Source organism: Electrophorus electricus, chromosome 17, assembly GCF_013358815.1.
Source record: "Electrophorus electricus isolate fEleEle1 chromosome 17, fEleEle1.pri, whole genome shotgun sequence".
Taxonomy (NCBI): Eukaryota; Metazoa; Chordata; class Actinopteri; order Gymnotiformes; family Gymnotidae; genus Electrophorus; species Electrophorus electricus.
The window spans coordinates 9,569,744-9,588,566 of NC_049551.1; the positions used below are offsets into that span (position 1 = coordinate 9,569,744).

Here is an 18,823-nt window from a genome sequence, read left to right on the forward strand (position 1 = left end):
AATGACAATTTTTTTAATCATTAAAAATAAACATTCCCCTTTTGACTAACATTGAATATATACATATATTATATACATACATACATAAACTCACAAAGGAAGAACAGACCAACCTTCAATGATAATTTAGTTTCTCTTATGTCTTACTCACAACATGTATTTATGTTGTTTTCCAACATAATTACATTTTATGGTGCTAAAGGCCATGACACAAAGATAATTTGTATTGAATATGTCAGCCATTAATACTGTATATGTCATTGTATATGTCAGCCATTAATACTGAACATATACAATGTCAAACTGATAACCTTAGCCAGGGCTTGCATATGATCTGTAGCCTACTCTGTTTCTTAGCAACTAGTCATACTGTTATTACAAGCTTTCTGAATATATTGGTTCTGTTTTATGTCTGTTAGTGAAGCATCATCCATTCACCAGTGAAACCTGAAAATTACCAAAAAATGTAAAAGAAAAATATTCTCCACAAAACATATAAAAGGGTCTTATACAGGGCATTTGTGGCTTCCATATCCTGATAGTCCACAGTCTGGACTCCCTGAAAAAATAAAATGGCTCATGTGCAAGTGGTCCTTGTTTATGCTGGACCCCACTGAGAGAGAGAGAGAGAGAGAGAGAGAGAGAGAGAGAGAGAGAGAGAGAGAGAGAGAGAGAGAGAGAGAGAGAGAGAGAGAGAGAGAGAGAGAGAGATATGAAGCTACTTGTATTAGAGCTGGCAGATACTGACAAAGATTCCACCTAAAAAACACTACTTTTTACTTACACATTGCTTTTTACTTACTTCATTACCAGTGTCACAGCAAAGACCAGAAGGTGACTTATTGATGCTATTTTGGTATGCTGGGACAAAAATGCCCAAGAACAACCCATGAAGCTGCATAATCTCTAAGTGAATCATGTTACTGAATCATGGACTACCTGGAATTCTTCTTGGCACAAAGTTAAAATATTTGATACACCAATGGTTTCTTTTCACCCTGGATGTGCGTAGCACATGTCTCTACTCTATGTTTAATAGCACAGGAAGAAACCGCAGTGCAAAGTTGGGAATGTCACAAAGCCAATAAGGTACAAACCACATGTTCTTCATACAATACCAGATGGCAAACTGATACCATTCCTCAGTGCTCCCAAAAGTGCACTCCTTATCTCTGTAATACAAAGGCCTAAGCATAAAATGTGAATATAATTACTTCTGAGTCCTACTATGAATTAATCCAGATACTGCCAAAATTTATAACTGACATGACTTGGAATAGATTAATGAAATGACTTGAAATTACTAATTAGGCTCTTTAATTAGGCTTTCTCCTGGCATTGCCAAAGCAGTGATCATACTTGCTGAACCTTAAAAACTCATATTGTTCGATTTAAATCCCTAATCCCTCCAAAATGACGTCACCACTGATACAAACGTCTCCTGTGCAGCTCTGCTACTGGGCAAGGTGCTCCTCTCCCAGCCTGGGTTCAATCCTGACAGTCCCAGCTGCGCTGGCACGCCACCGTCAGACCACTGAGTGGTCATTATTGTGCGGCGAGCTCAGAACTGTGTGGTTGAAGGAGGAAGCGGAGCGGTCAGAGCCCTCCGCTGTGCCATTGGCGTTCTCCTGCCGCTGGCAGCACAGGATCCGCCGGAAGGTCACGCTCATCTCCTTGTCCCGGTAGGAGTATATGATGGGGTTCATGGCTGAGTTGAACTCTGCCAAGAGGAGGAAGAACTTCTCGTAGGCCAGCACATCACATTTGGGGCAGAAGACGTCCAACAACAGGAGAACTAATCCAGGGGTCCAGCATACAATGAACGCACCTGGAGAAGAGGGAAAGAATAGAAGTAATCAGCATTGCCCTTTCAGTTTGTGCAAAACAATGACAAAACCTAGCTAATGTGTCATCATTTCATTTCTTACAATCAAAGGAACATTTACTGACAGGATTAATTAAAATTAGTTAATGAGGCAAATTTGACATTCGTTGTTGTATAATTTAGCATTGTTCTGTATTTCACGTCTACTACATGCTAATGGTCAGCCCTGCAGGAGGTTTTCTTTGCACCATGCCACCACCCTTATGCTGAAATACTGTTATTGGACTATTCCTCGAGATATTCATAACATGCGGTAAAGAAGACAGGTATGTCAGGGTCTGAAATCTCTGGGACTATTTAAGTACACACAGCATGGAATCTCACATCGTTTGCATCACATCTTTATCGGAATAATCTTAGAAAAAGCCTGACAAACTGATGACGCACATTCTTTTTTCCATTCTCCAACAGACGTTTCTCAGTGTGTGTGTGCGTGCGTGTGTGTGTGGAAAACATAAATATTTGGGCCACAGATGTTATTTTGCAAGAGAGAGCAATGTTTGCATGCGTCTGCTTTTCTGCTAGCGAACACAGCTGCTCTATCGTGCTTTACATCACTTGAAAGTTATGCAGAGTCTCTCAGGAGTTAGATAAACTCCGACCAGCCAGATCCAGCATCACATTGCCATGTGGCTTGCTCTTCCTGTCCAAACTCTGCAGGGTGGGGAGCATGGCTGGACATAGGTGCTGTTGTGTCTTTCATTTCCTCCACTAGGGTTCCTGTGCTCGGCTTTGCTCTTGGACTGCATGTTGTATTTAATGTGAACATGGATAAAATTTGCTGAAAATTCAAAATAAACATTAAAACTAATTTTGGCTTTGTACAGTGGCTTTGTGCAATTCTGGGGCACCACCGCCTTTTCAAAAGTTTTATTATATTTTTAAAATTTATGATCCCCTCCGTAGGGGCCGTCATCAGCTCAAGGACCCCCACAGTGTGTGTCCTGCTTACCCGTCCCCTACGCCTGCATACATAGCTAAAGTTAGTTTTTCATGTTTATTTTGAATTTTCAGTGAATGTCATCCACGTTCACACTAAATCATCAGATAAAGACATACTAGAAGGACTAGAAGAGATGCCAGTCTGTACTGGTAACGTGCAGTGAATTCAGACCTAAAGATAATTTGAGAAAAAGCACCATTGTGCACCATGATAGACACAGAATATGAGCTGAACTTGAAGCAGAGCTAGAAACTTCTGAATTTATAAGAAACATGTTTTCAAAAAAGCAAGTAAATGAAAATGATGAGACATGTGGCTTGCTCTTCCTGTCCAAGAAGGAATCACGAAAAGGCCAGCTGCTTCCCTGTAAAGGTAAAAACTCAAGTTGAATACTAGTTGAAGACTAATGCAATGAATGATCATTCACAGATTATACCACTTCCCTAATTCAGTGTATAAGTGAATAATTAGATGGCCATGTTTATGAAATGAGTATCTATTAACACTGGACAGTGCAAAAAGGCTGTGAATATGTCAGCCGGATCTGAATATGCGCATTCGTCATACAACAGATGTTCTACATTCTGTCAGTGAGACTGAGTATGCATTTTTAAATTTGCTTTTGGTTTTGAGGTTAATATTTGAATGCCGATATCAGCAAACAATAACTGCTGTAGTAGTGACTGCATTTTGAAATAACTGAAAGAATATCTCACTTTTTATTGAACTGAATCACTCAGCCATACAATCATGGTATAATGGAACCTGGGGCTTGAGGAACTGGAGCTCACTGGTTGCTCAGAAATCAAATATACTCCAAAAAACCAAGTTAAACCTGGATCCTGATATTAGTGATCCTGTAATTTGTAATCCATACTTTTTTTCTCTAGAAAAATGTTTGTCAACTGTCTGTGAAGTTCATATACAATGGTGACAGATTCTTTAAAAAAAAACCTCAGTTGAATCGTTCTCTTATAAAACAGTTAATCACTCTTAATGCCATGATGTTGTAATATGCACATTTACAAGTTGCTTTTTAGCTTCATTCAAGTACCCCTCCCCTCTCCAGATGGTCTCTTACTTTCAAGCTGAAAAAGTGTTTAAATGGGCAGCTGCTCAAGCCTTACATTGACTCCAAGCAAGACTTCAATTTAATGCTTCCGTCAAGGTGTATTAACACAATTAGGCACAATGACTTGACTGTTCTAATACAGACTAAAAATTGTTGCTACCTCCGGGAATGACATACTACTGTGGTTTATGTGGACTCCGTCTCTTTTGTGGCCCAAGTAATTATCTGTTATGGTCCATGACAGACATAAGCAATGCTCTGTTCTGATTAAAAGCTTAACATTTCACCTTATTCAACAGTGATGTAGTATACTCTGTGAAAAAAGGTCCCACATTCTGAGATTATACAAAAGGGAGTGTTTTTCCCTTTTTCTGTAACCAAGACACATATGAAGGTGCCACAGAATGACCTTTCACAGGAACTTATTTGGCTGTTCTAAATTAGAACTGCATGGGAATGGAGAAAGGCTGATCTAACAGATGTGTGATAATCCAGTGCTTTTTGTAAGAAAGGGCAGCAAATAATGTGATATTATGTTTTTGGTCTAACTTACAATAATAAACCACAGTAAACTATACACACACTACAATGCATTAATCATCAAAAACAATGTTGAGCAGTGCACAAAAAACTTTCCAATTCAGCACTTTGGAGCTTCTCTAGAACTATATGCACTTCCTGGTGTTAACAGATGTGTGCGTGTGTTTGGGGGTGGTTAATGGAACCTCGCTGAGACACCAATGCCAGTGTAAAAAAACATGTACCAATCACACATGTTTTGCTAGCCTTCACACAGGCTTAAGATTTAAAAGGACATATATTTGTTCTGCACCACCCAGTCAATGTCCTTCTCAAGCTGTTTTGACACCCGGCTGTTACAGTCAAGCCAGATTTCACTCCAGATGCTAACCCATAAAGGGTCAAATTGTGTGTTTACTGTAAATGGCATCTGCCTTCATGTTTTGCTACTGAGCAAGCCATGGAGTGAAACAATGGGCTGGTGTATGTATCCACCACATAGACCTTTTTTACTCAAAATAAAAGTAAGTATGCTAGATGAAATGGTATAACTGGATGGTCAGGATATACCTCTTCTAAGTCGATCTGACACATCTTTGCTGTTGTCCATGGAGAGAGGAGCTAGGCCACACTCAAAACAAATCTTATGTACTTTGCCACTTTTTGAATGTTACAATCTATTAGGATCTATTAGGAAAATATTATATGACTCTTTACATAGAAAATAGACAATGAATCAAAACTATAATCAATGTGCAGTGCCCCTTTAGCACTAAATTAGCCATTAAATCAACAAACCAAGTTTAGCAGATTCTGAAATTAGAAGCACCTGAAGCTGGCCAGGTAACATCATGTAACCTCTAGCTTTATAAAGCTAGGTCTCTCAAGAGACCTTTGCTATCATTTTCACAAATTGAGTTCCTTGCCTGCACTACAGGGAACAAGCAGCTTGTTTGCTGGTCCATTTAAGCTTGTGTTTTTCAGATGATTTGCTTGGCCTCAGAAGAAGGATAACAGTTGTACCATTTTATTCAATGCACTGCACAGATTGGAATCATGGCTACTGAAACTGTTTAGTCAAATAGGACTGTTGCATCGAAATAAATTTGTCCTTGAACTGGCTACTACAAAATTAAGATCTATTAATGAATATAACAACAACAAAGGTTTGCAAACAAAACCATCTTTAACATGCCAGTTTTTATGAGAACTTTGAGTAACAAGCACTGTGGAATAATGCATTAATGTAGGTTTCAGCCTACATATCATGGCATTTAAAACGGAACACTCAAGTGTCAGCAGTAAAGTTATGGCATCAGTCTGAACACTCTAGACTGTGGACTGGCCTCCATACCCAATGGCTGTGCTATTTATGAAGCTTGATGCAGATAGTCCAAGAGCCTTGTTCTTTTCCATCTCTGATAAAGTTTCCCTGGGGGAATCAGGAATAACCCTTCTCCAGCCTCCTGGGAGTTGGAATAACCCTTCACCAGCCTCTTGAGAGTCATAACTGGCATGCTCACCTGTGCAGCGAATGTGTGACTTAGAAAGACAGTTTCACTGAGAAGTTGTGGCCTGCTTCACTTCTAAGTTGGCTTTCAACACAGTGTACCTTATCCTATATAACCAAGACTATGAAAGTATATGTACCACTACAAACTTATAATAGAACTGCACCACAATGAACTCACCTAACACAAGCAGAAAAGTATGAATTGAACATAAAATCTGATGATGGAAGGAATCTAATTTACACCACAGGGATTTTTTGTTTTGTGTGATATCTTTTGTGAGCTTTGGAGTTTGTCACATCTTGGCATCCAGTCTGGCAAGTACCTAGATTAATATCCAGAGGGGGGATAATCTTGTCGAGTTTATTGACTACTTGTCCAAGTTTCTCCAAAATGATTGATTTATATTGTAAACTGGGCCACTTCAGCCCAGCGCTATAGACTGGTAAAAGCACACATAGAAAGATGTCATGAGTCATGAGAATTTCTGAGGGTCAGCACTAGCTGATAGAGGAAAAAAAATATTAAAAATTCTCATGTTAGTTCCCTGTGTGTAAATTAAAAGATTTTTGCACCCCCACAGCCCCAACCGCTACCCCCCTCGCAAAGGAGAAAATAATTGACCTTAAGATTATATCATAAACACACACTATAATGAATGTGCTATAATAACCCATACTTCACTGAGTCTGCTCAGGCAGGTAGGTGATCTAATCCTGTTTGTGACATTATATACTGATATTACAGGCAGCTAAATTTGCATATAAGGCCTCAGTGCCTAAATAACTAAGGATCCTCCCATTCCTCTGCTTGATTAATGTGAGGATTTCAAGCGATCATAATATGCTGATAAACTACAGTGATGTGCTGGTAAACTACACTGTGAAGAACAGAGCAAAGTATGACTGACCAATCCAATGACCATCTCATGGGTGAGATCTTTACAGTCCTCACTCATGCACTCGTATACGAAGGCAGAGTATAACAATATTAGAGCTCTCTTATCAGCAGAGCTGGAACACTATTCCATACTGTGTCTGGTCCTCCTCTACTCTGATCCACCACTCTCCTCGTTCCCCAGAGCCCCCTGTCGAGCCCCAAACAAGCCGAACAACAACAGCACTGTTTCCTGCTGGCTCTGGCACTCTGGGACCCTACCCTGCCTCCAATGACTGGAGTCCTTTCTCTTGCCTCAGCTTCGCTTCAGGAGTGGGCGAGGCGTGACTCTGATGCAGTGCAAGGCAAACACTGGAACCGGCGACAGGACCACGGTGACGGGCTCTCTGCTGTAGAGCCCTCAAAACAAGCATTGTTGGGAATGCTCAAAAGCTGGCATTGCAACTGGATAACATACTTTGGCAGCCCGGGCTATCTAGGTACACGTGCATGACTGTTTCAGTGGAAGGGAACAGAAATGGCATTCAAAAAAGAGGGTGAGGACGGAGGGTTGCACTACTCAGTCTACTTTAAACACAGCCAAGGTCACTGTTCAGCTCCCCTCCTTGCACAAGGGAACACATGGTAGTCTGAGCATAATGTACGGTGAGAACGGCTACCAGGGTTGATATGTAGGCCCCAAGGACAAAGCTATGATAATGTGACATCACTGCAATACAAAAAAAACTAAAAAAACAACAACATACAGTATGCTATCTTGATTCCAGAAATCTGACATTCTTGGCAGGATTATGAACAGTGGCCTTTGCTGAAGGTGCAACAGGAAGTGGATCGCATTTTTTTTTGTACCCCAATGACCAGTGGGATCTTATTTTCTGGTCCAGAGAACTGAACATTTTGAAAGTTCTCACCATTTTAATTTGCCACATTAAACATATGCTAGAAATTATATCATATAATATTAATGGATTGAGCTTGCCTTAATGTCTTTATTAAAAGAATGGTAAATAAATGTGTCTGAAATCCATTTCAATACACTATGTATGATGAAATGGCTGTATTAGTCAGCTAGGTAATTACAGAACAGAAAACAAAATGAAAAAAATGGCCAATAATTTTATATATTACAGGTTATATGTTTGGAATATCAAATATGTATGTCTGGGATATGTATGTCAGCCCATAGGTGCCTCTTAGACTGCCCTTCCCAACTGAAAACACTGAAATATAGTCTCTGACCAGCCCCTGTTCTGAAGGCCAAAACTCACCCAGGACGATCACCACCGTCTTCAGCAAGCTCATCATAGTATCCCTGTTCCGCCGCTGGCCTGAGCTGTGCCGTGACATTCTCATGGTACGCTGGCGCACATACATGAATATGTGGGCATAGAGAACCACCATAACCACAAAGGTCACCAGGTTGAAGACAGCCCAGAAGACGAGGTACGAGTTGCTATATAGAGGCGCCATGCTGGAGCAGCTCCTGATGGCACAGATGCAGTTCCAGCCCACGCTGGGGATGGCACCCATGACAATGGACATGGTCCAGATGATCACGATCACTACCACCACGCGTCGGTTGCTCATGCGCGTGTGCAGCTGCATGCGGAACACTGTAATGTGGCGCTCAATGGCGATAGCCAGCAAGTTGGCAACAGAGGCCGTCAGGCTTGTGTCGATGAGGCCCTGCCGCAGGAGCCACGTGCTTACTGTCAGACGCCGCGTGTTGGGCCCAGTGTTGAACATCAAGTAAAAATATGCCAGCCCTGCAAAGAAGTCTGCAGCAGCTAGGTTAGCCATCAGGTAGTAGATGGGGAAGTGGAAGCGGCGGTTGATGTAGATGGCTACCATCACCAACAGGTTGGCCAGCATGATAAAGATACATACTGTAATCCCAAGGCCCATCACAAGCTTGCTGACTGTATTCCACTCAGTAGCCAGATACTTCCCACTTTGATTGTAAAAGAAGGCAATGGTTTCATTGTAGTAGCACTGTTCTTCCATCTTGAAGGCTGTACTTCTGGATAAAAAAAAAAGAAAAGAAATGATATTAGACAAATGCTGTAGCTTTGTGGTGTTATTGTGAAAACTACAACTTCTGGTGTAAAATATCCAAGATAAAAACTGAAAATGTGTTAATTAAAAGTTGAATATGTTTTGAATAGGTTAATCTTTTTGGCAAGTCCTAAATTCTCAGTAAGCAAATGTGTCTGTAGCAGAAACCCATTTTACTGACTTTAACAGGGTATACAAAAAATAGAATCCTGTTGCATTTGAATAATTTGAAGCAAACAAGTTTCAGTGGGCAGGGATATGGTCTTCTTCAGTCTTCAGTGATAAGGTAAACTTCATGGACATAGTCCCATGCATGCTGTTGTTGTTACTGGGAAAGGTAAACCACAGAATTTGCATTTTCATAAGCAAAGGTAAAGTCCCTAGAATGCTACCCATTTTGCAAAGATAATTTACTGCTTTTTGAGATATAGTAACAAAGCTTACACAAAGCTCACATTAGCATGAAAATGCACACAAACAGCATACTGGTACTTTGTAATGCAGGCTTCAGACTCCTTAAGACAGCATTTAGTTACATCCCTGCCAGGCCACGTTTGAACTGGATTATTCTCTGCTTTGAAACACCCAGCACAGGAAACATGCTGTTATTTAACCCTCATCATGTATTACAGGAGGTGGTTGACCACTACCAGTGACTTATTTCACATGATGGTGACAACATGAGACCAGTTGTCTGCACTTGTCTGCAGAATGGCTGAAATATCCAAAAACTCTTACAACTGTTGTTTATCTTTGGGTGGGCAAGGATCAGATTAATCCAGCTGGTTCCTTCACCAAATGTTGATCCGCAACTTATGACCACCACCTGTTGTCATTGAAATTGCATGAGAATTTTAAATGCCTTCCATGTTTATGCAAAAGCTACAACATTTCTATACACTACAACTTAACAGATCTGCTCCTGATATCTTAAATAACCAATCTTGTCCGAGAGTACAGCCATGCTTTTACGTTCATAAACCTCAATTTAGTGAGTTTAAATGAATTATTCAAAATTATTAGTTTTACTCTTTTGTACAGTGTGATTGTACAATGCAAATGAATACTATTTAAAACAGTCATTAAATGCTCTCACAAAACACTGACAGTTTTTATTCTCCCAGCTGTCTGGTATCAGCTGTTTAGAACCCAAATGTCAGGCGAAAGTGAGTGACCTTTCCTTTTGTATGTGATTCCAAGCCTCTTGTCTGTGGTGCCAGTGAGACAGATCCTGGCATTGTGTGTGTGTGTGTGTGTTATCATCTAGCCTCAGGCCTGTGATCTCACTGGGCTTATGGCACTGAACAAAACATGGACTGTGCACATATGTCTCTAAACTTCCTTCTTTGGGTGCTAGGAGAAAGAATGAGTTTCTCCCCACCACGCTGATGAGACCACCCTGCACCACTTTGCACTCTGGAAGACCACAGCTTCAGGATTATCGCAGCTCCCGTCCACACAGGATAAAGAGATTCGTGAGGAAATTCCAGACAGCCCTGCAGCGTCAGTACGATAACACTGTATCCTTGTGGCGTTGTCATGAAAATTGCCACTAAAGAATGTCATGTCCACATAAAATGCAGCTTTTGGATCTGAAATGGGTTTAGTCTATTTGTGCTTTACAGGGTAACGTATACACTAATTAAAATGCACCAGTTTCATCAAACAAAGCCGATCCTAGATACGCTGTATGCAAATGAATGTCAGCCTGTGTAGCTGAAACCCACATTCTTAAACAAGCTAAGAAAAGATTTACAAAAGTGATTCAAAAGTGAAAAGCTTCAAGGTCCAAGATAAAGCAAAAAAAGGTTTCATGAGTAGATATCAATATTAGATTGATAAATAGAATCTTTTTGTTTTTCACTCACATATTCAAAGTAATATATGACTTGCTATTTTTGGTTTCCATACAGTTGCTGGTCAAATGCTGACTGAAAACACAATTCAAATAAGAAGCAGTCAGAATGTGCAGACAGAGTTGCCGTGTGGATTCAGGCACAGGCATCTTCTACAGGAGCTGTTGCTCTATGTCAGGTTGCGGGTGTGCAAAAGACAAGGAACCAGCCTAGATGTATTTGAACCCCTGCCTGTTAGAGAACACAATGAAAGCACTGTTCAGTATGCATCCAGTAAAAAGGTAATAGAGCAGGATTTTACAATAAACAAATTCTTCGCATTTGTGTATAGGCCCAGTGGGCCAATGCACTTTAGAGAGTTTCACATTAAATGTCATCAGAATGACAGTTAGCCATCTGGAGTTTCTGGACAGCTCTGTCTATGGACAATGCTCTATTTATTAATAATTTAAAAAATACAAGGGAACTAAAAGTCCTTGTTGTAATCACATGAGTTTACAATTGCTTTAAGCTCCTCTAATCTTATTTAATTTATTTATTTATGTACTTATTTGTGAATGGAATCTCAACAATACCAGGCAAGAAATTTGAGTCACCTAAACATAACCAAACACACTTCTTGAAGTGTACTGTATAATCTAGATAAAGCTCACATATAAAATATGGGATGAGGACACACCACAAAATATTCTTTTTACATAAATATGTGGTGTTTTGTTTTTCTGTGCATGTTTTGTGCATTTTCACTTCTGGTTCAACTGAGAGTCCACATGGCTGCCATGTGCCATAGCCCACTATGCAAAAATGTAAATGATGTGAATCAGTACAATACTCCAGTACTGAAATATTCCAATACTCCAAGCATAGTTCCTCCTTTTAGGTAATAGACATTGCTAACAGTTTGGTAGCCACTCGTACTTGATGCCACAAGGCCCTTTCCAAGCATGGAGAGGCCAAATATCACACTACCCTCATTTACATTTATGGAATTTGGCAGATGCTCTTAGCCAGAGCAACTTACAAAAGTGCTTCGTCATTTACTCATGGAATGTATCCTAGCCAGTATAGGGCATGATAAAAGATATTATTTAACTAGAATACTGTTGAAATACAGGTATCAATGCTGATGCTTAGAAGTGCAAAACACATATGAGCTCAAATGATAAGTGCAATAACAAACATTATCAAACTATATATGCTAGAGTTTTGGTTACCCAACAGGTGCAGGATCAATGGTCATTCTAAATATTCCAAAAAATAAATAAGTCTAGTCTGCATTTGAAGATTGCAAGGGACTCCGTCAGCCAAAGGAAATTCATTACACAATCTGGAAGACAGGACAGAGAATAGTCTCGATGCTTGTCTACCATGTGACTTGCATGGTGTTTCAAGCCAAGCCATACTTGACGTTCGAAGTATTCAAAGTATGGATTGATATACCATCAATTAGAAACATAATTAATTTTCCATCAGTTATATGAAGGCACCCTTCCAAAATTGGTGAGCCACTGGCAGAATGTCACACCAAAATCCTGAAAAAAAAAAAAAGTCACACTAAGCCAAATGCTTTTGAGTAGACATGCACAATGTTTACTTCTTGGGACGAAGGACTTTAATAGACTTCTCACCTTCTGACTCATTTAGAAAAAGAAAACTGGGACTGAGTTTGTTTGCATGGATCAGAGTAGGTGAGATATAAGCAGTGAACTTCAGGATCAGGACTCCAGCCTACCTATTTGAGCCTCTCCATTTGTTTGGCTGGTAAACAAGGGTCACTGTTCTGCCCTATATTGCTTACTCATGGACACCTCACCTACTACTTCAGAAAACAAATATGTGTGAAATATTTAAGATAATGTGCTTCACTTGTTCGAGTTACCTGATTTCCAAACATTTACTTTCCTTTAGGGAGAAACCTTGCAGATGGCATGCTGTTTCCCAGCATATTCCAGTGTTTAACAGAGTACAGTGTTGGTGCAGGAGCTGAGAGAAAACAAAGGCCATACTTGTCAGTTTGAGAGGCACAGCAATACCAAGTAGCACAGCCGCTGAAAAGGGGAAAAGCACTAGTTCAACCAAGCACTGACATCAGTCCAGAAGCATATTCAAAAAATACTAGAGGAAGATGTTTTGTTTTGCATACCAAGAGTTCATCCAACATACTGCTTGATCAGTAGGTGTCCCAGCCACTTACTTTCCAGTGTCTCATTATGACCTTCTACTCGCTAGCATGACAGTGGAAGAAAGGTCAATTTGGTTCCCCATTGTTGTCTGTGAGAGTACAACAAAGCACTAATGCTTTTCCTTGAGAACAATATCGCTGTAGTGACAGATCTGTATCATGTTGGTAAGATATCAGAGACCATGAGAGCCTTTGTTGTTTAACACCAAAGTACTCAAATCTTGCAGTTTGATACTGTGAGATTATGATGGCTAAAAAAGAAAAAAATATGAAATACTACACTTTGTATATAGATCATTATGACTACGATGCAATCTGTTGTGATATGTTCAATACACTGTTATTTCAAAGCTATTAGGAAGAGTTTAAGTAAATTGCTATCAGATTTGATAGCAAGCAGAGACAGAGATCAAAAGTCAATTTCCCACACCCAAGTTTCTGGTGTTAAATGAGAAGCTTCAGTGTGATGATAAGAAGCATTTTGGTAACACTATTGTTGGAACCAAAAAGTAGAACAAATCCATATGGATAAACCAATGTCTCTCTAGTTACTTCACTACACATGCATTTATTTTATGGAAGATGTAAAGTACCAACAGTTGCAACAAAATGCTCCCAGGCCTGAATCAGTGAAAATATCTCAAAGAAATTATATCCATTAATAATCAGAGTTGAATTGTCTAAGTGTCAGATTCCTTTGTTTTAAGATGTGACAGATTCTATGAATCTGTAAATAATAATTTTCCACTTGGGTTCCAATGGTTCAGCATCACAAAACAACCAAACAGCCGATATGTTCAAACCAAACCATCAGTAACTACTCCAACTTAAACTCACGGAATGAGTCATTATGATCACAGTGAATAAATATAATCCATAACTAGACTAAAAAAATCCTACTATGAATGTGTTATAACATGTGATTAAGAAAACAACCTTATAGCTAAGGTTATCTGCATGCATCTGTGTCTTTTGTTGATTGGTTTTTGGATAAATAACCACCAACTCATATCTGCCTTGCAAGTAAAGGAGTCATCTATGTGTTGCAGTCAGTGTGAACGCTTTAGCTCTTTCACACATGGTCAAGGAAAGGAGAAGTAGCCATCCCTAACCAGAAATAACAGGGAACAAGTTCTACTGAAGACCAAATATGGGACTTGATAAGGATCACTGGGTCAGAATTTTCTGAAATGTAAAATATTTATATAGTCTATATAGTATGTAAATTAACAGAAAACAACGTGTTATGTATCATATACTACTGTGATGGGTAGCAGATGGTCTGGGTTTCTCAGCCTTTGCTGTCTAAAATGATATTGTGAAGTTTTCGTTGATATACCTTAGCAGCAGGACATGACAAAAAGTCACAATGTAGAGTTTGGTAGCTATTTTTGAAATGATTAGTCTTTTAGAAGCTTCCCATGCATTCTATACTGAGCCACAGACATCGCAATAGATTTATTTATATCCCACTGGCATTGCCAGCACGCTGCTCGGGTGGAACTCAATGATACCATACAATGGAAGAAGTCATTTAGTGGGGCAGGTTGCGAGTGCCTGGCCAGGCACATCAGGATACATTTTTAGACAGAGCTCCACTCCTTTTAATTGAAGGGCACTGAACACATTTCAAAGTTTGATGTTTCCATTCAGCAGCAATAACACACAGCAGGAAGGGTGGGAGAGCTGTACCCATATCTGACCTGTGCAGTGATGAAGAAACATGCAAGTGTATGTGTGTGTGTGTGTGTGTGTGTGTGTGTGTGTGTGTGTGTGTGTGTGTATGTGTGTGTGTGTCTGTGTGTGTGTGTTTGTCTTTGTTTTCCTGTTCAGCTAGCTACAGACCACCTTCTGGCCAAGTTCAGCTTTTCCCAGTAAATATGAGACAAGCCTTTTTTATACAAGCACAGTATGATTAAAATGAGTGGCCTTTGCTTATTATATTCTTCCTATAAAGTCTTGTGCCTGTAAATATAACACTCATAACTTGAAAGTATTCTAGATTCAAGAAAGTTTATGACATTCCAATAATTCTAGTGAATTGCAAGCTCGGGTGCATGAAAGCAAAACTGAAATCAGTGTTTCCATAAAGATTACTCATTAAGTGTGTCTAAATGAAAAGTCAGTCTTTCTACCATGTTCACACCCACTTGTGAAGCAAAGATAATGAAAGTAGCTTTTGTTTAATTTGTTTGCTTTTTTTATTATTTCAAAACATGATAAATCAGTGGTTATTCTGGGTTTGGTAATATGGAAATTGAACTATTGATGCATGTTTAAAGCACATTATTAAAAATGTATAACCTAAGAAGGAATCAGACTGTTTCTGGAGAGTTACCATTCAGATGTTGAGCTTTCTGTAATGTAGTATTAAGAATTTGCTGCATCACAAATTATAATTAAGGAAAACACAAGTAAGCAAAATAGCCTTTAAGATCTTTTTTAAGAGTGTGAGTCTGTATACTCAGACATCGAGACTACAAATACGACACAAGCACACTTGTCCAGCTAAAACAGTTTCTATACGGTGTTATTTGAATTTCAGTCCTCCACCCAGAGTGAGCAGAATTCCGCATAGTAAGGCGTATAGTCTGGGCTAAAGCCAAATGCAACAGATATGGTTTAGTACTTTACTATTAAGATATGCCTATCTGTATTGCTGAATAAGACCAATCTACGCTAGTATAGCACAGGCGTCGATTAGAGTTTAGAGAAAACGGAGGGTAAACGCTACTTTGGTATCTCTCTGAACACCTTGCAAAAAACCTCCGGGAATATATTTTGAAAGGACTCCATATATTTATGTCTGATGTTATTTCATGTTAAACACCTAAAGCTGGGCTTGCCGCGGTGCCTGCTTCCCACTTAGAATAGTAAATTCAAAACTTTCCTTCTGTTCCCTCTCCTCCGTCTGCTGTATGGCTCCTGCCACGCGTTAGTGCTTTTTAGCCTAGAGGTATACCCACTACCTCACAGGTTAGTTAGTCTTCGTGATGACTGTTCAGCCTTAGCGAATTCGGTATTTCTAGTATAAATGTTTTTATATTAACAAATTTAATAGACCACAGTTGAAGATAGATGACAGGCATCTTTCGCTGTAAAAGCACACATTGCAAACGGCGTATTTTCTACACAATCTTTCTACTTGTAAAAGCTAAAGAGTGGGTTACTTACGGCTGGAAAAATAAGCTAATAGCTCCAAAAGTTTGCCCAACACACCCCCCCACCCCCAAAATTTTTTTTTTTTTTCAGAGTCCGGCTCCTAAAACGTGTCCAGGATGGAAGGGTTGTTTTCTGCTGTAAAGCCCTGGATTGTGTTGAATATTCATCTTACATCCACAGGGATAAGCGCGTTACACGCGGCTGGAGTAATTGTCACCTTTCCCGTTATTCTACTTAGCGCCGCTTTTCTCCGGCACGCCACTGAAGCGACTCTCCACTCTACAGACTGCTGTCTCTGTGAGTGACGTCACACACACACACACACACACACACACACACACACTCACACACACACACACACACGCACATACACGAAGAAACTGCGTGGATAATTAAAAACACATTGCACTGAACAAAAGGGGAAACAAGTAAATTAACAGTATTACACAAAATGCGTAAAAATAAGGTGGGAAACAAGGGTTACGGGCTAAAATATATTACTAATTATATTACTCTCTCTCTCTCTCTCTCTCTCTCTCTCTCTCTCTCTGTGTGTGTGTGTGTGTGTGTGTGTGTGTGTGTGTGTGTGTGTGTGTGTGTGTGTTAGGTCACACACACACACACACACACACACACACACACACACACACACACACACACACACACACAGTGTGTATCCTGGTCACTAAACTGTATGAAGCCAGTGACTTGGTGGCTGAAACAGACTCACATGAGTGCCTACAGGTACTGCAAAATGTCATGGTAAAAATATGATCCAGTTCAAGGGTCCATAATGTCTGGTCTTCAGGTAGTGACATCAGGTCAGGTGCCTGTAGCTCTCCAGAGGTGTGCGTCATCAACCCATCCACAAAAAAGCAAACAACAAGCAACCTGCACAAACCTCTCCTTTATTTCAGTCTTTTGAATATATGGCTGGTCCATCACCTGACCTCTCCCCTAACAGGCTATGTAAATATCAATGTAGAGTTTGTGCTGGTATAACAAAAATTCTCCACACATAGCCAAAGAGGATGTGGTTCTTCACAACCCGAAGCTATAATATCACTTATAGGACTATACCAACCAAATATTAGAAAATTATATTCAGGGCATTTTCTGCCTGCTCCCCTACCACTCCTACCCCACTGAACACATATATGAAACCCATGATGAGATTACATGACATACTTATACTAAACTCAAAAAGGGAGCCGGTATAATATTATTAATGACACCAAATTAAAGACACTAAAATTATCCTAAAAGGATACTAATGAAAGCACACAAGAAAGACAAACTGGTTACACTGAGATGAACAAACCACAACTCTATATTAGTAACACATTCCAAGCAAAAGTTGCATCCTCTTTTCTGCAGTCATTCAGTCTAAGACTGATAATTCTATTGCAAAATATGGTGTGCTTCAAATTCCCCCACACACTTAACATCTTGAATGTATAAGGGCTTATGTTTAAAAGCAGCGAGTGAGCAGAGCAGTGTGAGCACAGTGCCAAATGCTTACGGCACAGGGCTGCAGCCACTCTGACGCCTGCCAAGTGTTCCATGACCCAGCCTGCTGCATGTGCACCATACTTTTTAGGTTTTCTCTTTTTCTCCCAGATTCACATTTTGGAGAGAGCAAAGACATTTCTAAACAAGCGTTAGAAGCACTGGAGGGGAGCCAGGGGGAGTTGAGTAAGGGTTGATGGCCCCGGTACTGCCAGAGCTGGCTGGCCTCTGAGTCCAAGTTCAGGAGAAGAGGAGCAGAGAGTGAGAGGAAACAGTAGGTGCAGTGGTGGACAGCCTGGGTTGAAAGGGTTAAACATTTACAGCCAGAGGTGAACAAAGTAGTCATCATGCTGACATACATATATGTAAGAATTTAGATATTTATTACAAATCCTCTCTCGCAGCAGAAACAGTATGTTGTGTGCATCGTATTTTCTCTTTTATTGACTAGTGTCATTTTTCACTGCTGAGTTGACTATATTTACTCTAAATACTGTATCAATACTGTTCAGGTTCTGAGCAGATACCTTTGCTTTCTTGCCACGCAGATGTTCTTTTCATTTATACTGTTGCTACGAAGAAGAGCTGCTTTCTGTAATGTTAATTAGATTCAAGAGTATGCTAATATTGACTAAATTGTGAGAATATGTTAATAATGACTAGATTCCAATAATTTGTTCATACTATCAGTTCTTGTCACAAGAGACCCCTATACTACCTCCTTTTGTCTCAAACATGCTGACAATAAATTACTCGTCACTCCACAATACTGGAGCACTTCTGACTGCACACTGAGTACATGTCTTCTGTGCTGCTCAGAACCTCTCTCCAGGCACCTAAAGATCACAAATTGGATGCAACTAATCTCATCACTGAGGATTGACTCACCAAATACTAAACAATATATACTCAGCAATGTCAAGTATCTGAGTTTTCACTCGTCAGGTGGTGTACAGACCCAAGGGGGGAATCATGTTAAAACTGCAAATGAAAACTGTCCTATAGAATTTGTCTGCGAAGTAGAATTAAGACATCCTTAGTGTACAGAAATATTTATTTCTATTGCAGAATTTACTTTTAGAATCTCCTGTCCCTAGTTATTACACCACTCCTAAAGCCATTGTTTGTTTTTACTGTGGATAGCTTTAAAAAGTTACCCACCCAACCTCCATCATAAAAAAAGAAAGACATGATAATCGGTATGTGACTCTTGTAAAGTACAAGAACCAGCT

General features: G+C 39.8%; 1 protein-coding gene across 2 annotated transcripts; it reads right to left on the reverse strand.

The window, feature by feature from the left end:
- Window positions 1-14: 14 nt before the first annotated feature.
- lpar1 (lysophosphatidic acid receptor 1) lies at window positions 15-16,375 on the reverse strand. 2 transcript variants are annotated; one of them, XM_027010367.2, is made up of 4 exons: window positions 16,095-16,375; window positions 12,618-12,721; window positions 8,096-8,847; window positions 15-1,828 (listed from the first exon to the last, which is right to left on the reverse strand). In XM_027010367.2, the coding sequence occupies exons 3-4, from the start codon at window positions 8,829-8,831 to the stop codon at window positions 1,527-1,529; spliced, it is 1,038 nt and encodes a 345-aa protein (XP_026866168.1). In that variant the 5' UTR covers window positions 8,832-8,847; window positions 12,618-12,721; window positions 16,095-16,375; the 3' UTR covers window positions 15-1,526. The 2 variants fall into 2 exon arrangements, with proteins under 2 accessions (XP_026866168.1, XP_026866167.1); XM_027010366.2 differs by lacking the exon at window positions 12,618-12,721.
- Between the last annotated feature and the right edge of the window lie 2,448 nt (window positions 16,376-18,823).

Coding starts and splice junctions, on each gene's coding strand:
- lpar1 (XM_027010366.2), bottom strand. CDS start 8,831: ATGGAAGAACAGTGCTACTACAATGAAACCATTGCCTTCTTTTACAAT. Junction 1,829..8,095: donor GACGGTGGTGATCGTCCTGG/GTGAGTTTTGGC, acceptor CCTCTTCTCCAG/GTGCGTTCATTGTATGCTGG.